General features: G+C 39.6%; 1 protein-coding gene across 1 annotated transcript; it reads left to right on the top strand.

Moving 5' to 3' along the window:
• The first annotated feature begins 22,878 nt into the window (after window positions 1-22,878).
• LOC101825983 (mas-related G-protein coupled receptor member X2-like) lies at window positions 22,879-23,853 on the top strand. The gene has a single exon (XM_021223972.2). It carries the CDS (start codon window positions 22,879-22,881, stop codon window positions 23,851-23,853), a length of 975 nt encoding a protein of 324 aa, XP_021079631.2.
• The last annotated feature ends 1,618 nt before the right edge of the window (window positions 23,854-25,471 follow it).

Raw genomic sequence — 25,471 nt, 5'->3', positions numbered from 1 at the left:
GGTATTCCAGGCAGCATGACTCTGTAACAGGTACTTATTTGTAGGGACTGAGGGGGCTAACAAATACCATAGACCTTAATATGCTAATAGACAGCACAAGCATATGTTAATTGAAGAGCCATTTGTTCCTTTTGCCAGAGATATGGAGAATGACTCCTAGTAATTATACAATACAAAGAAATTATCTACAGATATATGAAAACAGAAACAAAAACAGATTAATTTAAAAAGTGGGGGGATATGTCGACATGTGTTCAGGTTCCTGAAGAGGACATAAACATCAGATCCCCTCAAGTTGCAGCTAGAGATTGTTGTGAGCTGCCTCATTTTCTTGCAAATGAACCAAAGTCCTTTGCAAGAGCAGTGCACACTTTAAAAACAGGGCCTCCTCTCCAAACTGATATCTGAGACCATAGCCCCAATATGCTGTGGACCATCCCCTTAGGTTTGCCTGCTAAATGTTTCACAAAAATTTCCAAAGACACAATCCTAGAGAACAAGCAACAATCACGTTAATACTTGGGGAGTAGATAGTTCAACTGCATCCAAACCACAGAAATTATTTTCCTAATGCAGCTAAAGTTTGATATTGTTGTCATTTCCTAAGTGAAATCACATAAAATATCTTTAGCATTAAGAAAAATCAAGGGAAATAATTTGAAATAAGACTGATTAGGTAATGTTAGCATTTACATTGGAAAAATATGAATAATGAAAACTTTTCACAAAAGAAAGAAAGCAAGAAGTGTGTGTTCCCTTAGTGAAATTCTGCCTTCCCTCAGAAAGTTTGTGGATCCATATCATATGAACAAATCGTCAACGAAAATAAGTTTGTATTCAGAGACACTGATGAAAATAGCAACCAGACATTGAAATTAGGAAATGGTGATATCTGGAAACTGGAATTCAGGATCTATTTCATTGTATGTATATTTATGTAATTTTGAACAGAGCTATACAAATGAATGTGCTGTGTTATAATAAAGAAAACACCAAAAGTGTAATTTCAGTTTGGCCATTAAGTGTGTTGAGTGAACCAATGATACATTTATTCTTTAGTCATAAAGTACTAGAATGCAAGCTCATAATCCTTGATGTTACTGCCTACAGTGGGCGTTTGCAATCTGAGAATCACAATTACTTAGACATATGTGAATGAATATTACCTAATGTGTTAGGCTTACGTGTGAGTGGAAGGAGACAGACATGAGGAAACTCTTTAGTGAGGATCCAGATTCAAATGTATCTGATACATGATTTGCACCCAGGACACAGACAGAAGGTCACAGTGTCTGGTCAGAGTTTGCACAAACTTCATGTGGTCATTTAACTCTTATTCACCTAATAGAAGAACGCGCTGAATTAGAGAAAAAAAGTTGTGAACTGTCTAAAAGTCTCCCTCCCCTTAAGCACTGGCCAGCTCTCCATCTTTGGACTGTAACATGGAAAAAAGGTCAGGATATATTGCATGAACTTGCAGAGTTCTTGGTATGCTGTTTTCTCTGAGCTCATATCCTGCTGATTATACCACAAAACACTGAATGCAGGGTTCTGGTACTTTCTATGGGGAAAGGCAGGATACAAGCTTGCCTCTGAAACATTCTCCCTTCTAACACAGGCCATTTCACCCCAAACTTTCAGATTTGATGCCATGGAGAGAAGATGTCCTCTGACATTCATGTAAGGAAGAAGATTGTGTGCTTGCATCGCCTCTCAGAGCTGAGGCCTGTCATAGAAGTGTCATTATTTTGCTTGCTCCCTCGAGTGTTTGACACATGTCATTAACCATCAAGAACTGCCAGGGAGGTCACGTGATTTTCTGACCAAGTTTTGAAAAGGCCAATGGTCGTTTGCTGCACAATTCGAGCATGACCCCAGTAGCATATGTGCTACCTGCTCTCCTTGCTTTTTTATACAAATCACACTGCTGGCTGCCTCTGGTTTCACTTTATTAGTGCTACAGATGAAATGACCATTGCATAAGGAAAAATTCCCCATGATAGTTCTGTTCTGGAAGAACCAGAGGAGATATTATTAAGAATGTTTCAAGTGTGACAGCAAATTTAGGATTCTCAACAAGAACTTTCCAATACACCTTGTTACTAGTCTGAAAGAGTCAAAGTAGTTTATTGACATTACAAATTTGCATAAATGTTGTCGAGAGAATGATTTTAACTGCAAGAGCCTAAGAAAAATGTTAATATTAGTTGATGTCAAATGTTAAAGGAAACAGTGTAGGAACAGGGAGTAAAGCAGATCATGGAAATCCAAAATTCCCTCATTTAAAATAGTTGTGCATAAAACAAAGGAAGTTGAGAGGAGAAAGACAGAAGAACAAGGGATAAGCAGTGCCTACTATTAAGAGTAAGATTCTTAGTTATCTCGCTTACAGGATGATAGGGAAAATCTGTAGGAGCATAGATTGAAGCATGAATTGATTCTGTCCTGGCTGATGAGCTGATTGTGAAAGTTTAGATTTGATTAGAGGTAAAATTAACCTCTAGAGGCAAAATTCTCTTTAACGTTGTGTGAGGGTATAAGCACAAATGCTGCCAAATGTGCACACTGTTCTATCTGTAGGTGTGCCAAATTGGAAAACTTTATTCTATGATTGAAACACTGCTTATGCTAAAAAACATTAAAGCAAATAAATCAAGTAGGTAATGGTTACTGGTGGGAAAGTTCGGGGGCAGAAGAGGAATGAGGTAAAGGAACTTACTCGTAATTATTATAACCATTATTAGAAACTTAAGGAAACAAATTTGATTGGAAAAGTGTTCATTCAAACCACTGAAATTGTAAAAATAAAAATGGACCAAGCTATCTGAGGCCACTTGTTAGAAACAGGTGGTCACAGTTCATTTAACTGACTTCACACATCTATCCCAGGTCACTGGACCTGTTTGGTTTTAGAATTACAGCAAAGAACATTGGGTCAAATTGGAGGCATTGTAGAGTTAACTCAGGATGGGATGATTCACAAAGATGGACAGTGTTAAGGGAAAATGGAAATGCATGGTGAATTTTATAGAGTAGCACATTGAATCACAGCTTTACTGCTAGGTTTCAAGTGACAGGGATAAGAGCTTTCACTTCAGAAAAGATGAATTTCTTTGGTTAATGAACTTTCATGTGTCTGTGCATGCATGAGTGTGTGTGTGTGTGTGTGTTTGTGTGTGATTGTGTGTTTGTGTGTGAATGTTCATGACACAGCAAGATGAGACAGGACCTGGGGAAATCCTAAAACCTTGATATTTGTCCTCAAATTCCTACTTATATGAGATTAGATCCCTTTAGCCACTGTTCAGGTTACATGAGCTAGTATGAGTTCCTGGGGACTTTCATGTCTCTATCTCCCATCCAGCCATTGAAATTCTGGGGTTACAGATGAACACACTATTTCGCCTGCCCTTTCGTTGGTTCTAGGAATTCCAACATAGATTTTTCAGACTTCTGTACGAGGAAATTAAGCCACTGTGGCATCTTCCCTACACATATTGCATGTTTAGTGACTTTAAAAATATCTATGATCGAGCTGTTCCTCCAGCAGCATCAGGTAAACAGGCCAGCTTCCTGGGCTGTGCTCCAGTGCCTGCAGATCGCCTGGGAACTGCACAGAGCTCCCAATCCCGGTGGGAGCCAAGCACCCCAGACTCCAGATCTTCTCTCCCACCAACGAGACCAGGAAAGGAGAGGAGGTTTGGAGTCCAGGGAAACAGCTGTTCCTCTGGCAGCATCAGGTAAACAGGCCGGCTTCCTGGCCTGTGTTCCAGTGCCTTCAGATTGCCTGGGAACTGCACGGAGCTCCCAATCCCGGCGGGAGCCAAACAGCCCAGATTCCAGATCTTCTCTCCCACCAATGAGACCAGAAAACAAGAGGAAGCTGGGAGTCCAGGGAAGCAGCTGTTCCTCTGGCAGCATCAGGTAAACAGGCCAGCTTCCTGGCCTGTGTTCCAGTGCCTGCAGATCGCCTGGGAAATGCAAGGAGCTCCCAATCCCGGCAGGAGCCAAGCACCCAGACCCCAGAACTTCTCTCCCATCAACGAGACATGGAAACCAGAGGACCCAGGGAAACAAGGGTAGTAGCTGTTCTGGATCAAGTACAACAGGACCCAGCATAGGGTCCAGGGGACCAGGTAAGAGGATAAGCACCCCAGATTCCTGTTCTTCTTCTCCACCCACGGGACCAGCATTTGGACAAGGAATAGAAGAACCACCAGATTATTGGACTTGCTAGCACCCACCAAAAGGGAACTCTGGTCCCCAGACCAGTAAGGGGCTCTTTCTGCACCCACTAGAAGAAGAGATGGGAAAGAGACAATACAAAAACACAGTCAGCAACAGAAAAACAAATATGACATGGTCAGATTCTAGAGACTCCACACCAGTAAGACCCCAACATTCCAATGCAAACGAAGTAGAAGAGAACGACTTTAAAAGCAATTTCATGACAATGATAGAGGCCCTAAAAGAGGATATTGGAAAATCCCTCAAAGAAATGGAAGAAAAAACAAACCAAAAAATGCAAGAATTGGAAGAAAACACAAACCCAAAAGGCAGGAAATGGAAGAAGAAATGAAGCAAAAAATGCAAGAAATGGAAGAAAAAACAAAGCAAAGAATGCAAGAATTGGAAGAAAACACATACCAAAAAAGGCAGGAAATGGAAGAAGAAATGAAGCAAAAAATGCAAGAATTGGAAGAAAACACAAACCCAAAAGGCAGGAAATGGAAGAAGAAATGAAGCAAAAAATGCAAGAAATGGAAGAAAAAACAAAGCAAAGAATGCAAGAATTGGAAGAAAACACATACCAAAAAAGGCAGGAAATGGAAGAAGAAACAAAGCAAAAAATGCAAGAAATGGTACAAAAAACAAAGCTAAAAATGAAAAAAAATGGAAGAAGATACAAACCAAAAAAAGGCAGGAAATGGAAGAAGAAACAAAGCACAAAATGGGAGAAATGGAACAAAAAGCAAACCAAAAAAATGCAAGAAATTGAAGAAAGAACAAACGAAAAAATTCATAAAAGGCAACAAACAGACAAACAGATAAACAGAAAACTGCAAGAAGCAATGCAAACACTGCAAGGGTTGAAAATTGAAATAGAGACATTAAAAAACACAATCTGAAGAAAGGCAGAAAATAGAAAAGCTGGACAAACAGTCAGGTACTACCAATACAATCATTACCAACAGAATAGAAGAGATGGAAGAGAGAATCCCAAGTGTTGAAGATACACTAAGAGAAATGGATTTATCAAACAAAGAAAACCTTAAATCCAACAAACCCTTAACACAAAACATCCAGGAAATATGGGACACCATGAAAGACCAAACCTAATAATAATAGGTATAGAAGAAGGAGAAGAAATCTAACTCAAAGGGGCAGAAGGCATATTCAACAAAATCATAGAAGAAAATTTTCTCAACCTTAAGAAAGACATGCCAATGAAGGTACAAGAAGCCTACAGAACACCAAAAAGAGTGGACCACAAAAAAAATCCCCTCGCCACATAATAATCAAGACCCCAAACATACAGAATAAAGAAAGAATATTAAGACCAGCTAAGGAAAAAGGTCAAGTAACACATAAAGGCAGACCTATCAGAATTACACCTGATTTCTCCATGGAAACGCTGAAAGCCAGAAGGTCCTGGAAAGATATTCTACCTACACTAAGAGACCATGGATGACAGCCCAGACTACTATACCCGACAAAGCTCTAAATCACTATAGACGGAGAAAACAAGATATTCCATGACAAAACTAGATTCAAGCAATATGTGTCCTCTAACCCAGCCCTCCAGAAAATTTTGGAAGGAAAACTCCAACCCAAGGAAGCTAACTACAACCAGAAAAACATAAGCATTAGAGAATCCCTCTCTACCAACAGCCAAAAGAACAAAGGGGTGAAATTCCACACATAATTCAACCAACAACAACCACCACAAATCGAAGAAGGATGAGCAATCAATGGTCATTAATATCACTCAATATTAATGGCCCTAACTCACCCATAAAAAGACACAGACTAGCAGAATGGATTCGAAGACAGAACCCTTCCTTCTGCTGCATACAAGAAAAAAAAAACAAGAAACACACCTCACCCTCAAAGACAGACATTACCTGAGAGTTAAAGGTTGGGAAAAATTTTTCAATCAAATGGACTCAAGAAACAAGCAAGGGTAGCAATCCTAATATCTAACAAACTAGACTTTAAAATAAAATCAATCAAAAGAGATGAAGGAGGTCATTACATACTCATCACAGGTGAAACCCACCAAGATGAAGTGTCTATTCTGAACATCTATGCCCCATATATAAAGGCATCTACATTCGTTAAAGAAACATTATTAGAACTTAAATCTCATCTAAAGCCCCACACAGTTATAGTGGGAGATTTCAACACACCACTCTCACCACTAGACAGGAATACCAGACAGAAACGCAACAAAGAAGCAAAGGGTCTGAAGAAGTAATGACCCAACTGGGATTAACAGATATCTATAGAACATTTCATCCACATAAAAAGAATATACCTTCTTCTCAATACCACATGGAACCTTCTTAAAAATCGACCACATACTTGGCAACATATCAAACCTCAGCAGCTACAAAAATATTGGAATAACTCCATGCATCATATCAGACCACCATGCTTTAAAATTAAATTTAAAATTAAAGAACAACACAAATTGCAGAAAACCTACAAACTCATGGAAATTGAATAATGCTCAACTGCACCATCCCTGGGTCAAAGAGGAAATAAAAAAGGAAATTAAAGACTTCCTCGAATTCAATGAGAATTAAGACACAACATACCCAAACCTATGGGACACTCTGAAAGCAGTGCTACGGGGGAAGTTCATAGCACTAAATGCTCACATGAAGAAACAGGAGAACAGGTATACCAGAGAATTAACATCACAACTGAAAGCTCTAGAACACAAAGAAGCAAACTCCCCAGGAAAAGTAGACACCAGGAAATAATCAAATTGAGGGCTGAAATCATTAAAGTAGAAACAAGGAAAACAATACAAAGAATTAATGCAATGAAGAGTTGGTTCTTTGAGAAAATCAACAGGATAGACAAACCTTTGTCCAAACTTACCAAACAGCAGAGAGTGAACACGCAAATTAACAAAATCAGAAATGAAAAGGGGGACATAACAACAGACTCTGAGGAAATCCAGAGAATCATTAGGTCATACTTTGAAAAACTGTACTCCACAAAATTTGAAAATTTAAAGGAAATGGATGACTTCTTGGACAGCTATCATTTGCCAAAACTAAATCAAGAACAGATAAGCAATTTAAATAGACCTACAACACCTATGGAAATAGAAGCTGTCATCAAAAGTCTCCCAACCAAAAAAAGCCCAGGTCCAGATGGCCTCAGTGCAGAATTCTACCAGAAATTCAAAGAACAGCTTACACCAATTCTTCTCAAAATGTTCCACACAATAGAAGCAGAAGGGTCTTTGCCTAACGCTTTCTGTGAGGCTTCAATAACATTGATCCCCAAGCCACACAAAAATACAACTAAGAAAGAGAACTTCAGACCAATATCCCTCATGAACATTGATGCAAATATACTCAATAAAATACTGGCAAATCGGATCCAAGAACACATCAAAACAATCATTCACCACGATCAATTAGGTTTCATCCCAGGGATGCAGGGATGGTTCAACATACGAAAATCCATCAACGTAATCCACCATATAAACAAGCTGAAAAACAAAAATCACATGATCATCTCACTAGATGCTGAAAAAGCCTTTAACAAAATCCAACACCCCTTCATGATAAAGGGCTTGGAGAGATCTGGGATAACGGGGACATACTGAAACATAATAAAAGCTATATATAGTAAACTAACAGCCAACATCAAACTAAATGGACAGAAACAACACAATTCCTATAAAATCAGGAACAAAACAAGGCTGTCCACTCTCTCCACACATTTTCAACATGGTACTTGAAGTTCTAGCTATTGCCATAGGATAACAAAGGAGGATCAAGGGGATACAAATTGGGAAGGAAGAGGTCAAACTTTCACTGTTTGCAGACGATATGATATTTTACATCAATGACTCAAAGAACTCTTCCAGGGAACTCTTACAGCTGATTAACACCTTCAGCAAACTGGCAGGCTATAAGATCAACTCAAGAAAATCAGTAGCCCTACTATATACAGATGATAAAAGGGCTGAAAGAGAAATCAGAGAAAAATCAACCTTTACAATTGCCACAAGCAACATAAAATACCTTGGGGTAATGCTAACCAAACAAGTGAAAGACCTGTATCGTAAGAACTTTGAATCTTTAAAGAAAGAAATTAAAGAAGCCCTCAGAAAATGGAAAGATCTACCATGCTCTTGGATAGGTAGGATCAATGTTGTAAAAAGGGCAATACTGCCAAAAGCAATCTACAGTTTCAATGCAATCCCCATTAAAATCCCAGCACAATTCTTCACAGACCTTGAAAGAACAATAATCAATTTTGTATGGAAAAACAAAAGACCCAGCATAGCCAAAACAACCGTGTTCAACAAGGCAACGTCTGGAGGCATCACCATCCCTGACCTCAAGCTCTATTATAGAGCTATAGTCCTGAAAACAGCTTGGTATTGGCACAAAAATAGACAGGTAGACCAATGGAATCGAATTGAAAATCCGGGTATTAACCCACACACGTACGAACATCTGATCTTTGACAAAGAAGCTAAAAATATACAATGGAATAAAGAAAGCATCTTCAACAAATGGTGCTGGCATAATTAGAGACTGGCATGTAGAAGAATGCGGATCGATCCATGTGTATCACCATGTACAAAACTTAAGTCCAAATGGATCAAAGACCTCAACATAAATCCAGCCACACTGTACCTCTTAGAAGAGAAAGTGGGTGGTACCCTTGAACGAATTGGTACAGGAGACAGCTTCCTGAACATAACACCAGTAGCACAGACAGTGAGATCAACAATTAATAAATGGGACCTACTGAAACTGCGAAGCTTCTGTAAGTCAAAGGACACAGTCAGCAAGAAAAAAAAGGCAGCCCACAGAATGGTAAAAATTATTCACTAATCCCACATCTGACAGAGGGTTGATCTCCAAAATTTACAAAGAACTCAAAAAGCTAGTCTCCAAAACACCAAAGGACCCTATTAAAAAGTGGGCTGCAGAACTAAATAGAGAGTTTTCAATAGAGGAGTCTAAAATGGCTGAGAGGCACCTGAGAAATTGCTCAACATCCTTTGCCATCCGGGAAATGCAAATTCAAAACAACTCTGAGATACCATCTCACTCCTGTCAGAATGGCTAAAATCAAAAACACCAATGACAATTTATGCTGGAGAGGATGTGGAGAAATGGGGACACTCCTCCATTGCTGGTGGGAGTGCCAACTGGTTCAGCCACTTTGGAAAGCAGTATGGAGATTCCTCAGAAAAATGGGAATAAACCTACCACAAGACCCAGCAACTCCACTCTTAGGCATATTTCCAAATGATGCCCATTCATACAACAAAGATGTCTGTTCCACTATGTTCATAGCAGCTTTGTTTGTAATAGCCAGAACTTGGAAGCAACCTAGATGTCCCTCAACTGAAGAGTGGATAGAGAAAATGTGGTACATCTACACAATGGAATAATATTCAGCAGAAAAAAATAATGGAATCATGAGATTCACAGGCAAATGGATGACACTAGAAGAAACCATCCTGAGTGAGGTAACCCAGTCACAAAATGAGAAACATGGCATGTACTCTCTCATATATGGATTTTAGACTGGGGAGTGCCAGCCTACAATGCTATGGACAGAGAGTCTGGGAAACAGAAACTTCATTTAGTGCCTGATCGAAGAAGAGGCAGACTCCCTTGGTTAAGTACTGATCTGAACTCAAGAAAGCCAGTAACAGAGAGGGAGGACTGATGATCAAAGGGAATAAGACTGGGCTGGTTTAACCCCCAGAAACAGCTGACCAGACAAAGTTTAACTCTTGAATCCCAGGCATCAGCCTGGGAATCCAGCATGGGACTGATCAAGACGTCCCTGAATCTGGGTGTAAGTGAGGAGGCCTAGGGAATCTATTGAGCCTTGGGCATCAGATCAGTACCCATCCCAAATATACACACTGACTTTGGACTCCCATAGAACAATGTGAGGTGCACTCTCACCCTGAACTCTTGGGGAAGGGTCTAGGCCCTGCCCTATATGAAATGAGAGACTATGCACACCCCCATGGAGGGACTCACCCTCCCTGGGGAAATGAGGGGATAATGGGGGGGGTTAGGGGAGGGCACGGGAGGAGGGGAGGGAATGGGAGAGGGACCTAGAACTGACTTGTGAAGCAACATCGTTTCTTATCTAAATTTAAACTGGAAAATAAAATAAAAAAATATCTATGATCAATACCAAAATAGCATTTCATTTTCCAGAAATCACAACACACATTATAATTTAGAATTATGTACTTTATCAAACAGTATATTAATATTTATTTAAAAGTTTCACAATTCATATACCCTAGGCAACAACTTTGGTGGTAGACCCTGCTTTTCCAGAGGCTACCCTGATACCCAGAATCCCAAGTAAGTCCTCTCCAGCAGATCACAATACTCCCACAGAGACCACCCTCATCATCATGATTTCCTACCTCTCATCTCCAGGAGATGCTCCCTGCCTTACCACAATCAAATCCAGCACTCAGAACCCTAGAGGTCACCCAAGCAACCAGAACCTCAGCAGAGGCACCACCACTAGACCAGAGAGCATTGCAGCCACCAAAACCACCTTACACCTAGGCCAGAAGACTACAATGTAAACAGAAAGTAAGTGAAAAATCCCCATCCAACAACGATAAACTCAGAAGTTGGCATCTAACCACATAATTACCCAAAAATTAAGAGACCAAGATGCCAATGTAAGAACACACAACAGCCAAGGTAATGTGTCACCACCAGAGCACAATTATCCTAATAAAGCCAAACCCAATTATTCCAACATTGCTGAAGCACAAGAAAGTGACCTTAAAACCAATTTTATGAAGATGATAGATAACTGTAAAGAAGAAATGAGGGAATCCCTTAAAGAATCTAGAGAAAAACAAACAAAAATTTGGAGGAAATTATTGAATACCTTAAAGAAAGTAAGGAAAAAACAAAAAAGTAATTGAAGGAACCAAAAAAGTCCCTTAAAGAAAACCAAGGGAAACTACCACCCAGAAATAAAACAGGTGAACGGAATAAACATAACTGTTCAAGACCTGAAAATAGAAATAGAAGCAAAAAGAAAAAACAAAAACTGATGGAATCCTGGGGATGGCATATCTAAGTAAGCTAGCAGGAACTGCAGATACAAGCATCACCAACAGAATACAAGAGATACAATAGAGAATCTCAGGTGTAGAAGGTACTATAGAAGAAATTGATGCATCATCAAAGAAAATGCCAAGTCTAAAAATTTCCTGACACAAAACATCCAAGAAATCTGGAAAAATATGAAAAATCCAAATCTAAGAATAATGATAGGAGAAGGAAAGGAATCATATCTCAAAGACTCTGAAAATATTTTAAGTACAATCCTAACATAAAGAAGGATATGCCTATAAAGGTAGAAGAAGCTAACAGAACTCCAAATAGATTGAACCAGAAAAGGAAGTAACCCTCACCACATAAAATTAAAACACTGAACATACAAAACAAAGAAAGAATTCTCAGAGCTGTAAGAGGTAAATAAAGGCCAAGTAACATATAAATGCAGATATATCAGAATTACACTTTTCAGTATGGAGACTCTAAAAGTTAGATGTTTCTTGGACAGATGCCTTGCAGAGTCTAAAACATCACAGATAGCTGTCCAGACTAATAAGCTCAGCAAATCTCTCAATTATCCCAAATAAAGAAAACAAGATATTCCATGATAAAGTCCAATTTAACAATATCTATCTACAAATAAAACCGGAGAAAACACCAACCCAGCAAGGCTGATTACTCCCATGAAAACACAGGAAATAAATAAAACAACTCACACCAGCAAAACCAAAAAAGGGTAGGCACACATACTCACAACCACTACCACAAACATCACCAAATAACAACAAAATTTAGCAATCATTGGTCACTGATAGATCTTAATATCACTAGACTAAATTTCCCAACAAGAAGACACAGACTATCAGAATCGATGTCAAAACAGGATCCATCATTCTGCTGTTTACAAGAAATATGCTACATCTTCAAAGAGAGACACTACCTCAGAATAAATAGTGGAAAAACATTCTCCAAGTAAATGAACCTAAGAAACAAGCTGGTGTGACCATTCTAATATTTAACAAAGGAGGCTTCAAGCCAAAATTATTCAAAGTAGACAAGGAAGAACACTTCATACTCATCAAAATTAGACCAACCCAGACAATCTTTCACCATTAACATCTACACCGCAAATTCAATCGCACCCACATTTGTAAAGAAAATACTACTAAAGCTTAAATCACCCATTAACCATCACACATCTACAGTAGGAGATTTCAATATCCAACCCCACTCTCACAAATGGACAGAACATCTAGATAAAAATAAATGGAGGAATACTGGAGCTAACAGACATTATGAACCAATGAAACTAAGCAATATCTACAGAACATGTCACCAAAATACAAAGCAATATACCTTATTCTCACCACCTCATGGAACATCCTCCAAAATTGACCACATGCTCAGTCACAAGGAAAGTCTCAACAGATAAAAGAAAACTGGTTCTACCCAGTCTACGTCAGGAGGAGCAGATGAAGCCTGCCACTGAGATGAATGCCTGTGTGATGGAGAGTTGGAAAAGATGGAAGAGCCAAGCGATGCATGCTCTGTGCAGAGAGGCAGAACTGGACACTTGAGAGTGGTGATAGGTGTGAAAGACATCTGAAGTCAACAATAAAACATGTCATTGCCCAGTAAGGTCATCAGTGTGCTGTGCAGACACCCAGAGCTTATGCAGATGCAGATCAAATCCTGCAACACACTGTCCATCTGTGGGACCATCCCAGCTATAGGCAACTATGGAGTTCTGAGACAAGGAACAGTTCACTTCCTGGATTGAACCTCTTACAGGACCACATTGGCACCTGTGTTTCATCCTGCTGCCACAGGCTATGATGTAGACAGGTACAGTCTGCACTACTGACTAAAGTCTTGGTGATATCCTTTGATTTTTTTCTGGTTTTGAAGAGTCATGTTGATGTAAGTGGTCTATGTAGCCATCCTGAATCCATGGTGAGGCCTGTGGTTAGGGCTGCTGCTAAGGGCCATGTACATCTGTGGCCCAAGTTATTACCTAAGGCTAACTCCTGAAAACATGTTAACGTCCATATGCTATGATGCCAATGTGAGGCCAACTGTTATGAGTGGCCTGCACAGCCACCTTAGGCCGTGGTGACATCCAGGTCTGGGCTGCCACCATGTACTCTGTCTGAGCCCTAGGGCATACTGAAGCCAATGTCTATGTTGATGACTGTTCCCCTGCTACCACAGAAGACCAAGTGGATGCCAATGGTCTGTGCTGCACCCTGAATCAAAAACAACTCTTTATAAGTGTGAAAAGGATGTTGAAGTGTAGTTACCCACAATTATTGGCTTCTGGCAGGGGTTGGGCAGGGAAAACTCACTTCTATTTAAAGGGCAGGCCACTGAGAGTTTGACCATGCTCCAGTACTCACAGATAACATAAATTGAACATTTTTATTTTGTAGGGAAGGTCTCAAGGGAAGTAATGTGGACATAAAAAGACTTGGAAGTGAGTGTGATTGAGCTGTTTGAAGTGAAAATCCCTGAGAATAAATGAAAATACTATGTTAAAGAAGAAAAATTGAAATAACCCCATGCATCCTATTAGAACACTGTGGCCTAAATCTGGACCTCAACAAGAGAAAAAACAGAAAGGCTATAAAGTTGTGAAAACTGAACAACTCGCTACTGAATGACTTCTTGGTTAATAATAGAACTAAATAAAGAAATTCTAGACGTCAATGAAATTGAAAACATAACATACCTAAGCTAGTGTAACACAATGAAAGCTAAGAGGAAAGTTCATTGAACTAAATACATACATAAAATATCAGAGAGATCTCATACTAGCATTTTAATAGCACACCAGAAAATTCTAGACCAAAAAGAAGCAAGTGCAACCAAGAAAAGTAAAAGCCGTGAAGATGATCAAAATGAGGACTGAAATATTAAAAATAAAATAGAAACAAAAAGAACAACATAAAGAATTAATGAACAATGTAATAGACAAACGATGTTCCATTCTACCTAAACAACAAAGAAAAATCATCCAAATATCAAAATCAGAAACTAAAAGGGGGTGTAACAGAAGGCAGTGAGGAAATTAAAAGTATCTTTACATCATATTTAAAATCTTATACTCTGCCAAACTGGATAATCTAAAAGAAATGGATCTTTTTTAAATAGATACCACATAAAGCTAAATCTAGATCAGATAAACAATGTAATTAAACCTATAACTCCTGAGGAAATAGAAGCAGTCATTAAAATTCTCACCACCAAAAAAAAGCCCAGGGTCAGGTGGTTTTAGCATGGAATTCTACCAGACTTTCAAAGAACAGATAACATCACTATTCTTCACATCATTCAACAAAATGGAAACAGAAAGAACATTGTCAAATTTATTTTATGAGGCCACACCAACCCTAGTACCTAAACCATACATGGATTCAACAAAGAAAGGGAACTACAAACAAATATTCGTTATGAACACAGATGCAAACTTATTCAGTAAAATACTTGCAAAGTGAATCCAAGAACACATCAAAAAGCTCATGCACAATAACCAAATAGTCATCATCCCAGAGATGCAGGTTTGGTTCAACAGACAAAAGTCAATCAATGTAATAAACCACATAAAAACTGAAAGTAACAAACACATAATCATCTCATTAGGTGGCAAAAAGCTTGGCATTATGGAAGCATATAGAAACCCCACTGTCCAAAAATTTCTATTATTTACAAGAAATGTGAACCAGTTACCATGGGAAGGGAAAGACTGATATGCTTGTGTTTCAGTTATCTACTCTTAAAACCCAAGTGGAAACCACATCATATTGCTACCTATGATGGGAGTTGGTCTGTAAAAGAGGGAAGAGTAATTATTTGGCCACAAGTAGACCTAAAAGGATGGGATGGGAGAGTTTGATATGAGTGTAATTGGGACAGATGCCAAGAAGCATATTAGTGGGCATCTGAATTCAAACATCTCTTGTGTGTGACTTGTTCCCAGTATATACACAGGAAGTCACAAGTTCAGCTCAACATTTTTATAAGCTTCACCTGGACCAGAATCACTTACTCAGCTATTGAAGACAAATCCCAACTCAAGGAAGGAGGTTCCTGAATTAATCTGTGAAAGGGTCTTCTTCATTGTTGGATTGCTCTCCACCTCTAGACCAGAGAATGGGAGAAAGGTAAGGATATATTCCGAGAATGTTCAGAGAGTTAATCTCTTGGAGTTTTCTCTATGTCCACATTCCTGTGTTGCTACCACAAAACGCAATGTGCCTGGTCTAGATCTTTCTCCTAGGAAGGCATGAGACAGAACCTTTCTTTTGAAATAGATATGGCCTGACTTGAGCAGACTTTTCTTACTTTCCCCAAAACATTTGTATTTGTGTCTGTTATTTAAGGTAGAATTTCATGTGCATATTTTTCCCCAGGGAAGAAACCCTTCAAACAGGTTTGCTGTTTGTTGGTTCTTATAGCTGATCTGCAATGTGTGTATGTTGTTCCCAAAGAGAATCTAAGACTTAGGCTTTGAACAGCTGAGGAATGTCACAAACAGTGTTTATTTACAAAGACCACAGGTTTTAGAGCCAGAGTAAATTGCTGGGAAAATATGATAAAGTAAGGGAGAGGGGGACATTGTCCACCCCTTAGCTCCAATAAGCAGCAGAAGGAATTGATACAAGTGTGTGTGTGTGTGTGTTTGTGTGTGTGTGTATGAAAGAGAGCAAGATAGAGAGAGAGAGAGACAGAGACAGAGAATGAGAGAGAGACAGAGAGAGGCAGAGAGAGAGAGGAAGAGAGAGAGAAATAGAGTACTATAGGTCAGTATTAACTAGATGCACAGAAGTACACTACTGTTCCCAACTGAAGCAGATGGATATCTGTGAGCTTGAAACCAGCCTGGTGTACAAGAGCTAGTTCCAGGACAGTCTCCAAAGCAACAGAGATACCCTGTGTTGAAAAACCAAAAATTAAAATCCAAGCCTCTTTACTACTGCTCTCCAATGTCCTTGAAATGTCACCCACTGCCTCAAATACAAAGAAACTTGGAGAGAAAGGGACAGCTTTTTGGAGCGATATAATTACTTCTGTATGTTGTCGGGGCCAGAGAGAAAGACAGAAGAAAAAAACTTGCTAACTTGCATAACTTCTATCTTGAGGCTGCTAGATTTAAGTGTCATCAGATCATTTCTCACCTCATCTCTGTTTTTTGGATGGAGTCACCCATATTGGCCTAAAATAACATGAGAATAGACTGAAATTCATTCAGGGAAAGATTTCTTATTGGCTGTATGTACTAGACCATGTACTCAAATACAGAAAAATAGAATGCTTCACAAAGCAAGTTGTTATGTATGGGTTGGAAACATCACCAAGTCAGACCTAAGGACTGAAGAATGGGCTGGTCCTCAGACCTAAAGAGGCATGCTATATGTGGTCACTCACTCTCGGCACATCGACAGAGTAGAGAAGACACAGAGGAGTGTGAAGGCAGACCCTGTAAAACTGACCCAGCCTTGCTGCAGTTACCCACTTGTTGAATCCTCACGTTCCAATCATGCTTTTGTCATGGGGAGCAAGAGAAAATGTGAACTGGGATCAATTTTAATTTAAAATAGTATAATTACTTAACATAGAAATTAAGATCCTAGACTGGCTGGATTATGGAGAAAAAAAACAATAACTTCTGTTCTTTCTGCTTCCATCTGCTGAGCACTGGGGCCACAGGTGGACACCAGCATTGCCAATTTTGTGCCAAATGTAGCTGACATCAGATCCCTTCCAAGTACGATTTGACTGCTTCTTTACTGCTGTTTCACAAATTGTTAGCTAGAGTTTTTTATCCATCCACACTTGTAACTGCCATGTTGCTTAAAGTGTGGCTAAGTCTTCTGTGGTTTTCCATTATTCACGTCTAATAGACTCACAGTGTCGTGCATACAAGTTTGTCAAAGATTGATCCTGTCCAGCGTAGATGGTTTAGTTTGTAAAGTAACTGTGCTGCAAGCATAAGAACCTAAATCCGACCATCAGCCCAATCCAGGCCTGGCAAGGCATAATCATTCTAGCACTGTGATCTAAAGGTGATGCAGAGACCAGAGGATCTTTAGAATTTACTGGTCTGCTGTTGAGTCTGTAAGCTCCATGTTCAGTGAGAAACCCTGCCTGAAAAAGTAAGTTAGTGATCTATTTAAGGAAAAACTTGTCATCAGTTTGTAACTTCTTCAAATACATTCATGCAGGTGTATACACACACACACACACACACACACACACACACACACACACACACTGAACTGGTCCTACAGCATTTATTTTGGACTGGAATTCACACTCAGAATTATGTTACAATTGCATCCTCAGAAAACCATCAAATACACTCATCCTTTCACCACAGGCTCCAGGGGTGGGATTGAAGTGACAATATAGGTGACCTTTTAAAGAACTGAGGCATGTGGTCCAAATATGAGTTTGTCCTTTTCCTCTGGTTGCAACTTCATACCTGTAACTATTTGTCTTTCAAGTGTGCACCTTCTTACCTTATCCTCCAACAGCCTATACAAACAGATTTTGTTATCAGGAAAACCCCCCATCTTCTAAAAGTGACATGTAGTAAGTTCCCATTGTGTTAGGTTTGATCTCATTTGTTGCACTCCACTTAGGATTCCTCCATTAGAAATGCCCATGCTTCTCTGCAGCAAACTCAGAGTTTACCTTCACTTCCTTCCTCCTTCCTCTGCTGATCAGTCACCTCAAATACACAGCCCATGGTCATGCTGCACACCTCCGTGTTCCTCAGTACCTAACTAAGCAGGATTGGATCCTAATATCAAACTTTCCTCAGTGATCAACATCAGGTAATTAGGCATCCATCAGTAATTCCTAATATAATCAGAGCTGCTTGTAAACAGTCAGGGCAATTGAGAATTTATTTATCATATTATCTATCTCTGTACAATTTTTATTTTCTATATAATCCATCATCTATCAGTATAAAGATCTGTATAAATGTATTCCTTCTGAAAATAATAATAATAATATCAAGGCATTGTGATATGAAAGAACTTGTACATCACACAAACTAAACATGAGCTTGTAAAAGGTTGTCTATCTTCCTAAGCTTTAAAGTTTTTGAAATAAAGAACTCTGTTTTCTGTTTAAGAGGGGAGTGTAAGTTATTCTTTGTTAGTTTGGATCTTTTCTTTCTCATGACTTACTGGTTTTACTATGGTTTTGAGTACAATATTGAATTTAAGAGGGATAAAGGAGATGAAAGTCTCATTTTTACTTAAAAATTATTTCATTTCTCCAGCGTAGATAAGATATATTTCTTTCATTGTGCTATATTATCATGTACCTATCCTGTATTTCTTCATAATTATTTATCCTGAAGGTACAATAAATTTCGTCTACATTATTTTCTGCATAATGACTTTTAGAGGTTGAATTTACATATATGCAATATTACATTCTTTTATATTTCATGTGTGTTGAACCATCTTTGTGTTTTTAAAGGAAATCAACTTTATGACCATGTACAATATTTATCTCCTCCTAATTACTATTGCCATTGTTATTTCATTAGTCTCATATATATAAACAATTTGGTGTGATCATATTCATCCCCTATTAATCTTCTCATCTGTATACACCTCCTGATGGCCTCCTTATTATTCTCAATTTTTCTTTTCTTCTTTTTGATCCTTTGTTAAATTACTTAGTTACTCAATCTTCAAGACTTTGTGTGTCTACTATTGTTGTTTGTTTGCTTGATTATTTTTAATTCTACTGTGATCCCAGAAGATACAACACTTTTCAGTTTGTTTTGCATTTGTCAACACTGTTGCACTACATTTTCTATTTTCTTCTTTGCTTCTGTGACAACACACCATGATCAAGCAAGCTATAAAAGAAATTGTTTCATCTGCTTCATGGATTTAGGAGGTTAGAGTTGGTGATGGAGGAGCAAAGGCATGGCAGCAGGAACAGCTGAGAGCTCACATCTTGGTCTGTAATGTCGAGACAGGGGTAGGGCTGGGAATATCGTGTGCTTCTGAAGCCTCAAGGTCTAATCCCAATGACACATCTCCTCCAACAAGGCCACACCTCCTAATCTTTTAAAAATAGTTCCACGAAATGGGAACCAAGTATTTATGCACTTGAGCCTGTGGAGACCACTCTCATTCAAATCACCGCAACTGTCTCATGAGATAAAGTATTTTAGAGAAAATTTTGTGGGACGCTGAAAAGAATTTGTGCCAAACAGTTGTTGAATGAAGTACTATGCATATGTAAATTTTGATTTTCTATCTTCCATCCATTTGAAATATCATTTCTGACCATATTATGCCACTCTATACGTGTCTTTATCAGTGAAATATATTTCTTGTCATCAGCAATTAGTTGAATCATATTTTGTTACACATTCATCCATGCTATCTTTTTCTTTAAATTAGAAACATGGGGGATTTCCATAGTCTGTCATATCATCTGGGTCAGGGCATAGGCTGTCTCCCATGTGTCTAGGCTCAGAGAGCATCCCTCGAAGTACGATGTGCTCCCAAGTCCATTTGCATGCCAGGGATAAATACTGATCTACTACCCAAGGCCCCATAGATTTCAAGGCCTCCTCGCTGACATCCAAATTAGGGTAGCTGGATCAGTCCCATGCTGGACTCTTACTCATCAGTCTGGGGCCCATGAGCTCCCCCTTGTTCAGGTCAGCTTTTTCTTTGGGTTTTACCCGCCTGGTTTTGAGCCCTTTGCTCATTTCTTAATCTGTTTATATCCTTGAGCACAGACTTTAGCTCTATTCCACTTCCTGGTGCTCCTTTTCTACTCAAAAAGAACACTTTGTATTTTTCCTTGTTTGCTTTGATCCTTGTGTTATAAGTCTTCATTAGAATGAATGCTAATAGCCACATGACAGAATCTGTACTAGGCTGTTTCGAGATTTTCGTCTGCCAGTAGAATTAATCCAAAACACTTCATGTTAGACTCAGAAAGACTCTATGGAAAAGGACAAAAACCAGCCATACTCTTCATCAAATTTTCACAGGAATGATCTCTAGGCAACATAGTAACATTCTCTCCTGAAACTTCTTGAGTTAGGCCACCAGAGTTCAAATCACCCTCAGCACTACTGTCTTCCATCCTCTTACTAGTATGGTCCTCTGAGAAATACTTGAAACATTACAAACTCCATAAGTCCAACTGCCTCCAAATGAAAGTATAGTAAGGCCTATTAAAGCAATACACCAGTGTGTGGTACTGATTTCTGTATTAGTTGAATTTCTATAGCTATAAAGAAATACCATGATTTTGACTCTCTTATAAAGGAAAGCATTTCGTTGTGACTGGCTTAGAGTTTCAGAGGTTTACTCCATCATGATCATGGTAGGACACGATAGCGTGCAGGCAGACATGGTAATGGAGAAAGAGCTGAAATTTCTTGATCCACAGGCAATAGGAAGTTGGGACATTGAACATAGACTGAGCATAGGGGACCTCAAAGCCCATCCCCAGAGGGACACATTTTCTCTAACAAAGCGATACCTACTCCAACAAAGCCACACATCCTATTAGTGCTACTCCCTATGGGAGCCATTTTTTTCAAGCCACCACTTAGCCCAAATCAATCATATAGTCCTGAAAACACCTTGGTATTGGCACAAAAATAGACAGGTAGACCAATGGAATCGAATTGAAAATCCCGGTATTAACCCACACACGTACGAACATCTGATCTTTGACAAAGAAGCTAAAAATATACCATGGAATAAAGAAAGCATCTTCAACAAATGGTGCTGGCATAATTGGAGACTGGCATGTAGAAGAATGCGGATCGATCCATGTTTATCGCCATGCACAAAACTTAAGTCCAAATGGATCAAAGACCTCAACATAAATCCAGCCACATTGAACCTCTTAGAAGAGAAAGTGGGTGGTACCCTTGAACGAATTGGTACAGGAGACAGCTTCCTGAAAATAACACCAGTAGCACAGACAGTGAGATCAACAATTAATAAATGGGACCTCCTGAAACTGAGAAGCTTCTGTAAGGAAAAGGACACAGTCAGCAAGACAAAAAGGCAGCCCACAGAATTGGAAAAAATATTCACTAATCCCACATCTGACAGAGGGTTGATCTCCAAAATTTACAAAGAACTCAAGAAGCAAGTCTGCAAAACACCAAATGACCCAATTAAAAAGTGGGCTGCAGAACTAAATAGAGAGTTTTCAATAGAGGAGTCTAAAATGGCTGAGAGGCACTTGAGAAAGTGCTCAACATCCTTAGCCATCCAGGAAATGCAAATCAAAACAACTCTGAGATACCACCTCACTCCTGTCAGAATGGCTAAAATAAAAAACACCAATGACAATTTATGCTGGAGAGGATGTGGTGAAAGGGGGACACTCCTCCATTGCTGGTGGGAGTGCCAACTGGTTCAGCCACTTTGGAAAGCAGTATGGAGATTCCTCAGAAAATTGGGAATAAACCTACCACAAGACCCAGCAACTCCACTCTTAGGCATATATCCAAAAGATGCCCATTCATACAACAAATATGTCTGTTCCACTATGTTCATAGCAGCTTTATTTGTAATAGCCAGAACTTGGAAGCAACCTAGATGCCCCTCACCCGAAGAGTGGATAGAGAAAATGTGGTACATCTACACAATGGAGTACTATTCAGCAGAGAAAAATAATGGAATCATGAGATTCGCAGGCAAATGGATGACACTAGAAGAAACCATCCTGAGTGAGGTAACCCAGTCACAAAAAGAGAAACATGGCATGTACTCTCTCATATATGGATTTTAGACATAGATCTGGGGAGTGCCAGCCTACAATCCTATGGCCAGAGAGTCTGGGAAACAGAAACTTCATTTAGTGGCTGGTTAAGTACTGAGCTGAACTCAAGAAAGCCAGTATCAGAGAGGGAGGACTGATGATCAAAGGGATTAAGACTGGGCTGGTTTAACCCCCAGAAACAGCTGACCAGACAAAGGTTAACTCTTGAATCCCAGGCATCAGCCTGGGAATCCAGCATGGGACTGATCAAGACCCCTTGAATGTGAGTGTCAGTGAGGAGGCCTAGGTAATCTATTGAGCCTTGGGCAGCAGATCAGTACCCTTCCCAAATATACACACGGACTTTGGACTCCCATAGAACAATGTGAGGTACACCCTCATCCTGAACTCTTGGGGAAGGGTCTAGGCCCTGCCCTATATGAAATGACAGAGTATGGACACCCCCATGGAGGGCCTCACCCTCCCTGGGGGAATGAGGGGATAACGGGGGTGATGGGGGGAGGGCACGGGAGGAGGGGAGGGAAAGGGAGAGGGACTTGGAACTGACTTGTGAAGCAACCTTGTTTCTTATTTAAATTTAAAATGGAAAATAAAAAATAATAGAAAAATGACTTAATTTATGTAAGTAGATTCCTCCTCTTTGTGAGCCAGGGTCAGGTATTCCCACAGAGTTGGGTTGGGAAGAAGGGTTTCAGAGAGTATACAGTGAATGTTTACGTCTTTTCTTTTTCATTTCAGGAACACTAGTGAAGATTTCCCACACATGCAAATAAGCACCCCAGCCTGGATTGCTAATGGCACAGCAGTGAATAAAAGTGACTACAATCAACCTTTATACTGTGCCACAATGTTCTATACCCTGAATATTCTCATTGTCATCGTTGCCCTGGTTGGTGTGGCAGGAAATGCGATAGTGCTGTGGCTCCTGGGCTTCCGCTTGCACATGGACGCCTTCTCTGTCTACATCTTCAACCTAGCTGGTGCCGACTTCCTCTTCCTCTTCTTTCAGACTCTGTGTTCCCTGGACAAAATCCTTAGTCATTTTCATATAAAACATATTGGTGTGCCCATGTATTTGTTTGTGGTGTTCAATTGTGCCTATTTTGCAAGTCTAGGCATGCTCAGTGCCATTAGCACTGAGCGCTGCATGTCTGCCCTGTGGCCTATATGGTACCGCTGCCGAAGACCAAGACACACATCATCCATCATATGTGCCTTGCTCTGGGCCTTGTCCCTGACATTGAGCCTCCTGGAAGGGAAGGCATGTGGTACCTTCTTTGATGACTCTGATTTTGTTTCTGCTATGTGTAAGAAATTAGATTTCATCACTTTTGCTTGGTTAATTGTTTTACTTGTGGTCCTCTCAGGGTCCAGCCTGGCCCTGATGATCAGGGTCTTCTGGGGCTCACACAGGAATCCCGTGACCAGGCTGTATGTGAGCGTTGCCCTCACAGTGATGGCCTTCCTGCTCTTTGGTTTGTCTTATGGGATCTATTGGTTCCTCTTAGTTTGGGTGGAAGAGGATTATGGAGTTTTCTTTTGCCATGATTTTGAAATGACAATGTTCCTATCCTGTGTTAACAGCTGTGCCAACCCCATCATTTACTTCCTTGTTGGCTCCATTAGACATCACCGATTCCAGAGGCAGACTCTGAAGATGATTCTGCAGAGAGCCATGGAGGACACTCCTGAGAAAGAAGGTGGAGAGAGGAGTTCTTCCAGACAGGAAACAGTCTAGTGCAGCAGCTGACAACTTTGCCCCTGTCCATGTAGGCAATTTTAATAACATTTTCATTTGGATATCTGACCTTTAATATGTAGAAAAATAATTATTATTGTGAAAGTTGAGTGAGACAAGTTTTGTCAATCAGGTACTGCTTGCAGCACCCTTAAACCTGCTACTCAGGGCCAGAAAATTTCCCACTGTGGAGAAGCCCTCCCCTTAGGGGAAGTCTTAAGGCCTTGCTGGAAAGGTCAGAATTTCTGTGGTCATTGAACTTGACAGTGATGGTTATAATTTGACCTAATGTTCTCTTTATTTTTATTTCATTTTCGAGACAGGGTTTCTCTGTATTATTTTGGAGGCTGTCCTGGAGCTAGCTCTGTAGACAAGGCTGCCCTCGAACTCACAGAGATCAGCCTGCCTCTGCCTCCCTAGTGCTGGGATTAAAGAGTTGCACCACCAATTCCCAGCATGTTCTCTTTATTTTTAAAAGAACTTTAGACTCATATTAAAGTAATTGCCTAAAAGTTCCCCACAATTTTAGTCTCCTTAATTTCTGAAGTTAGTAGTGGTGTATAACCTCATAACTATATCTTATACAAATTGCTTAGAAACAAATGTGCAATCTTAAGATAGCTTATTGTTTCTACCATTTAGGGCACAGGAAGAGTGAGATCAGGTGTTGTCACCAGAGACACCAATACCAAGCATGCTTTAACCATTAATGTGAAGCACCCTCCTGTGGTGTGGTTCCCTCTCACTATGCCTTGCTTAGCACTTCAAGAGTATGTCTCCCACTTCTCTATGGGTATTCATTTTGACCATCCCTCTCCGGGAACCACATTTCACGATAAATATTCAATCCAAATGAGTGCTATGTAAACCCAAGGCCAATTTATGACACCAGCTGGAGATTTGGCATGGATTCTTGGATCACACTGTATCAGCGTCTGTATGTGACCCCTCAAGAAACTCTTTTCTATTGCTCCAGTGCAGAGCTCAGAGTCTCTGTAATAACTCTAATCTCTTTAACTGTTTCTGCTTCTTCAGTGATTGCACTCAAAGGTGGCTGCTGGACCAGACTGACAGGAAGATTATCTGTAACAAGAATCCACTGAGGAACACTGGTTCTTGATTTGCTTGCTCACTCACTTATACAACCCAAAGTCACTTGCACTAGTTATGGCAATGCTAATCCCTATGCATAAATTAACAAATATTATAATACCTCACATACATGCCCATAGACAAACTGAAAAAATGCTTATTCAAATGACATGTCTGTTACCAAGAGATCCTATGCTGTGACTATATGACAGTTTGAAAACTAGAATATTTTACCACTTGTAAACTTGACATAGAAGCACTTCACTTAAAGCTATAATCTTTCAATTCTTTTTCCCTGAGATCTTATTTTTAAAACATCACTTAAAACAGTTAGGTTTAAGAGTTACACAGTCTCTAAAAAATTAAACACATTAAAAGTCTCATTAAAACCTACTAAAAGTCCCCTTAAAGCCCCAAGGTTTTGAGGCTAAGTAGGTGGCTCAGAGGTTAAATCACTGGCTGCTCTTCCAGAGGTACTGAATTCAATTCCCAGCATCTATACTGTGGCTCAAGATCATCTATAATT

The sequence above is a fragment of the Mesocricetus auratus genome, unplaced genomic scaffold, assembly GCF_017639785.1.
Source record: "Mesocricetus auratus isolate SY011 unplaced genomic scaffold, BCM_Maur_2.0 Super-Scaffold_100030, whole genome shotgun sequence".
NCBI classification, from domain to species: Eukaryota; Metazoa; Chordata; class Mammalia; order Rodentia; family Cricetidae; genus Mesocricetus; species Mesocricetus auratus.
Note: the sequence above shows the minus strand (reverse complement) of the source record. Positions and strands in the feature narration are given on the sequence as shown.

What these genes read in the sequence shown, in the direction of transcription:
- LOC101825983 (XM_021223972.2), top strand. Translation starts at nt 22,879, where the DNA reads ATGCAAATAAGCACCCCAGCCTGGATTGCTAATGGCACAGCAGTGAAT.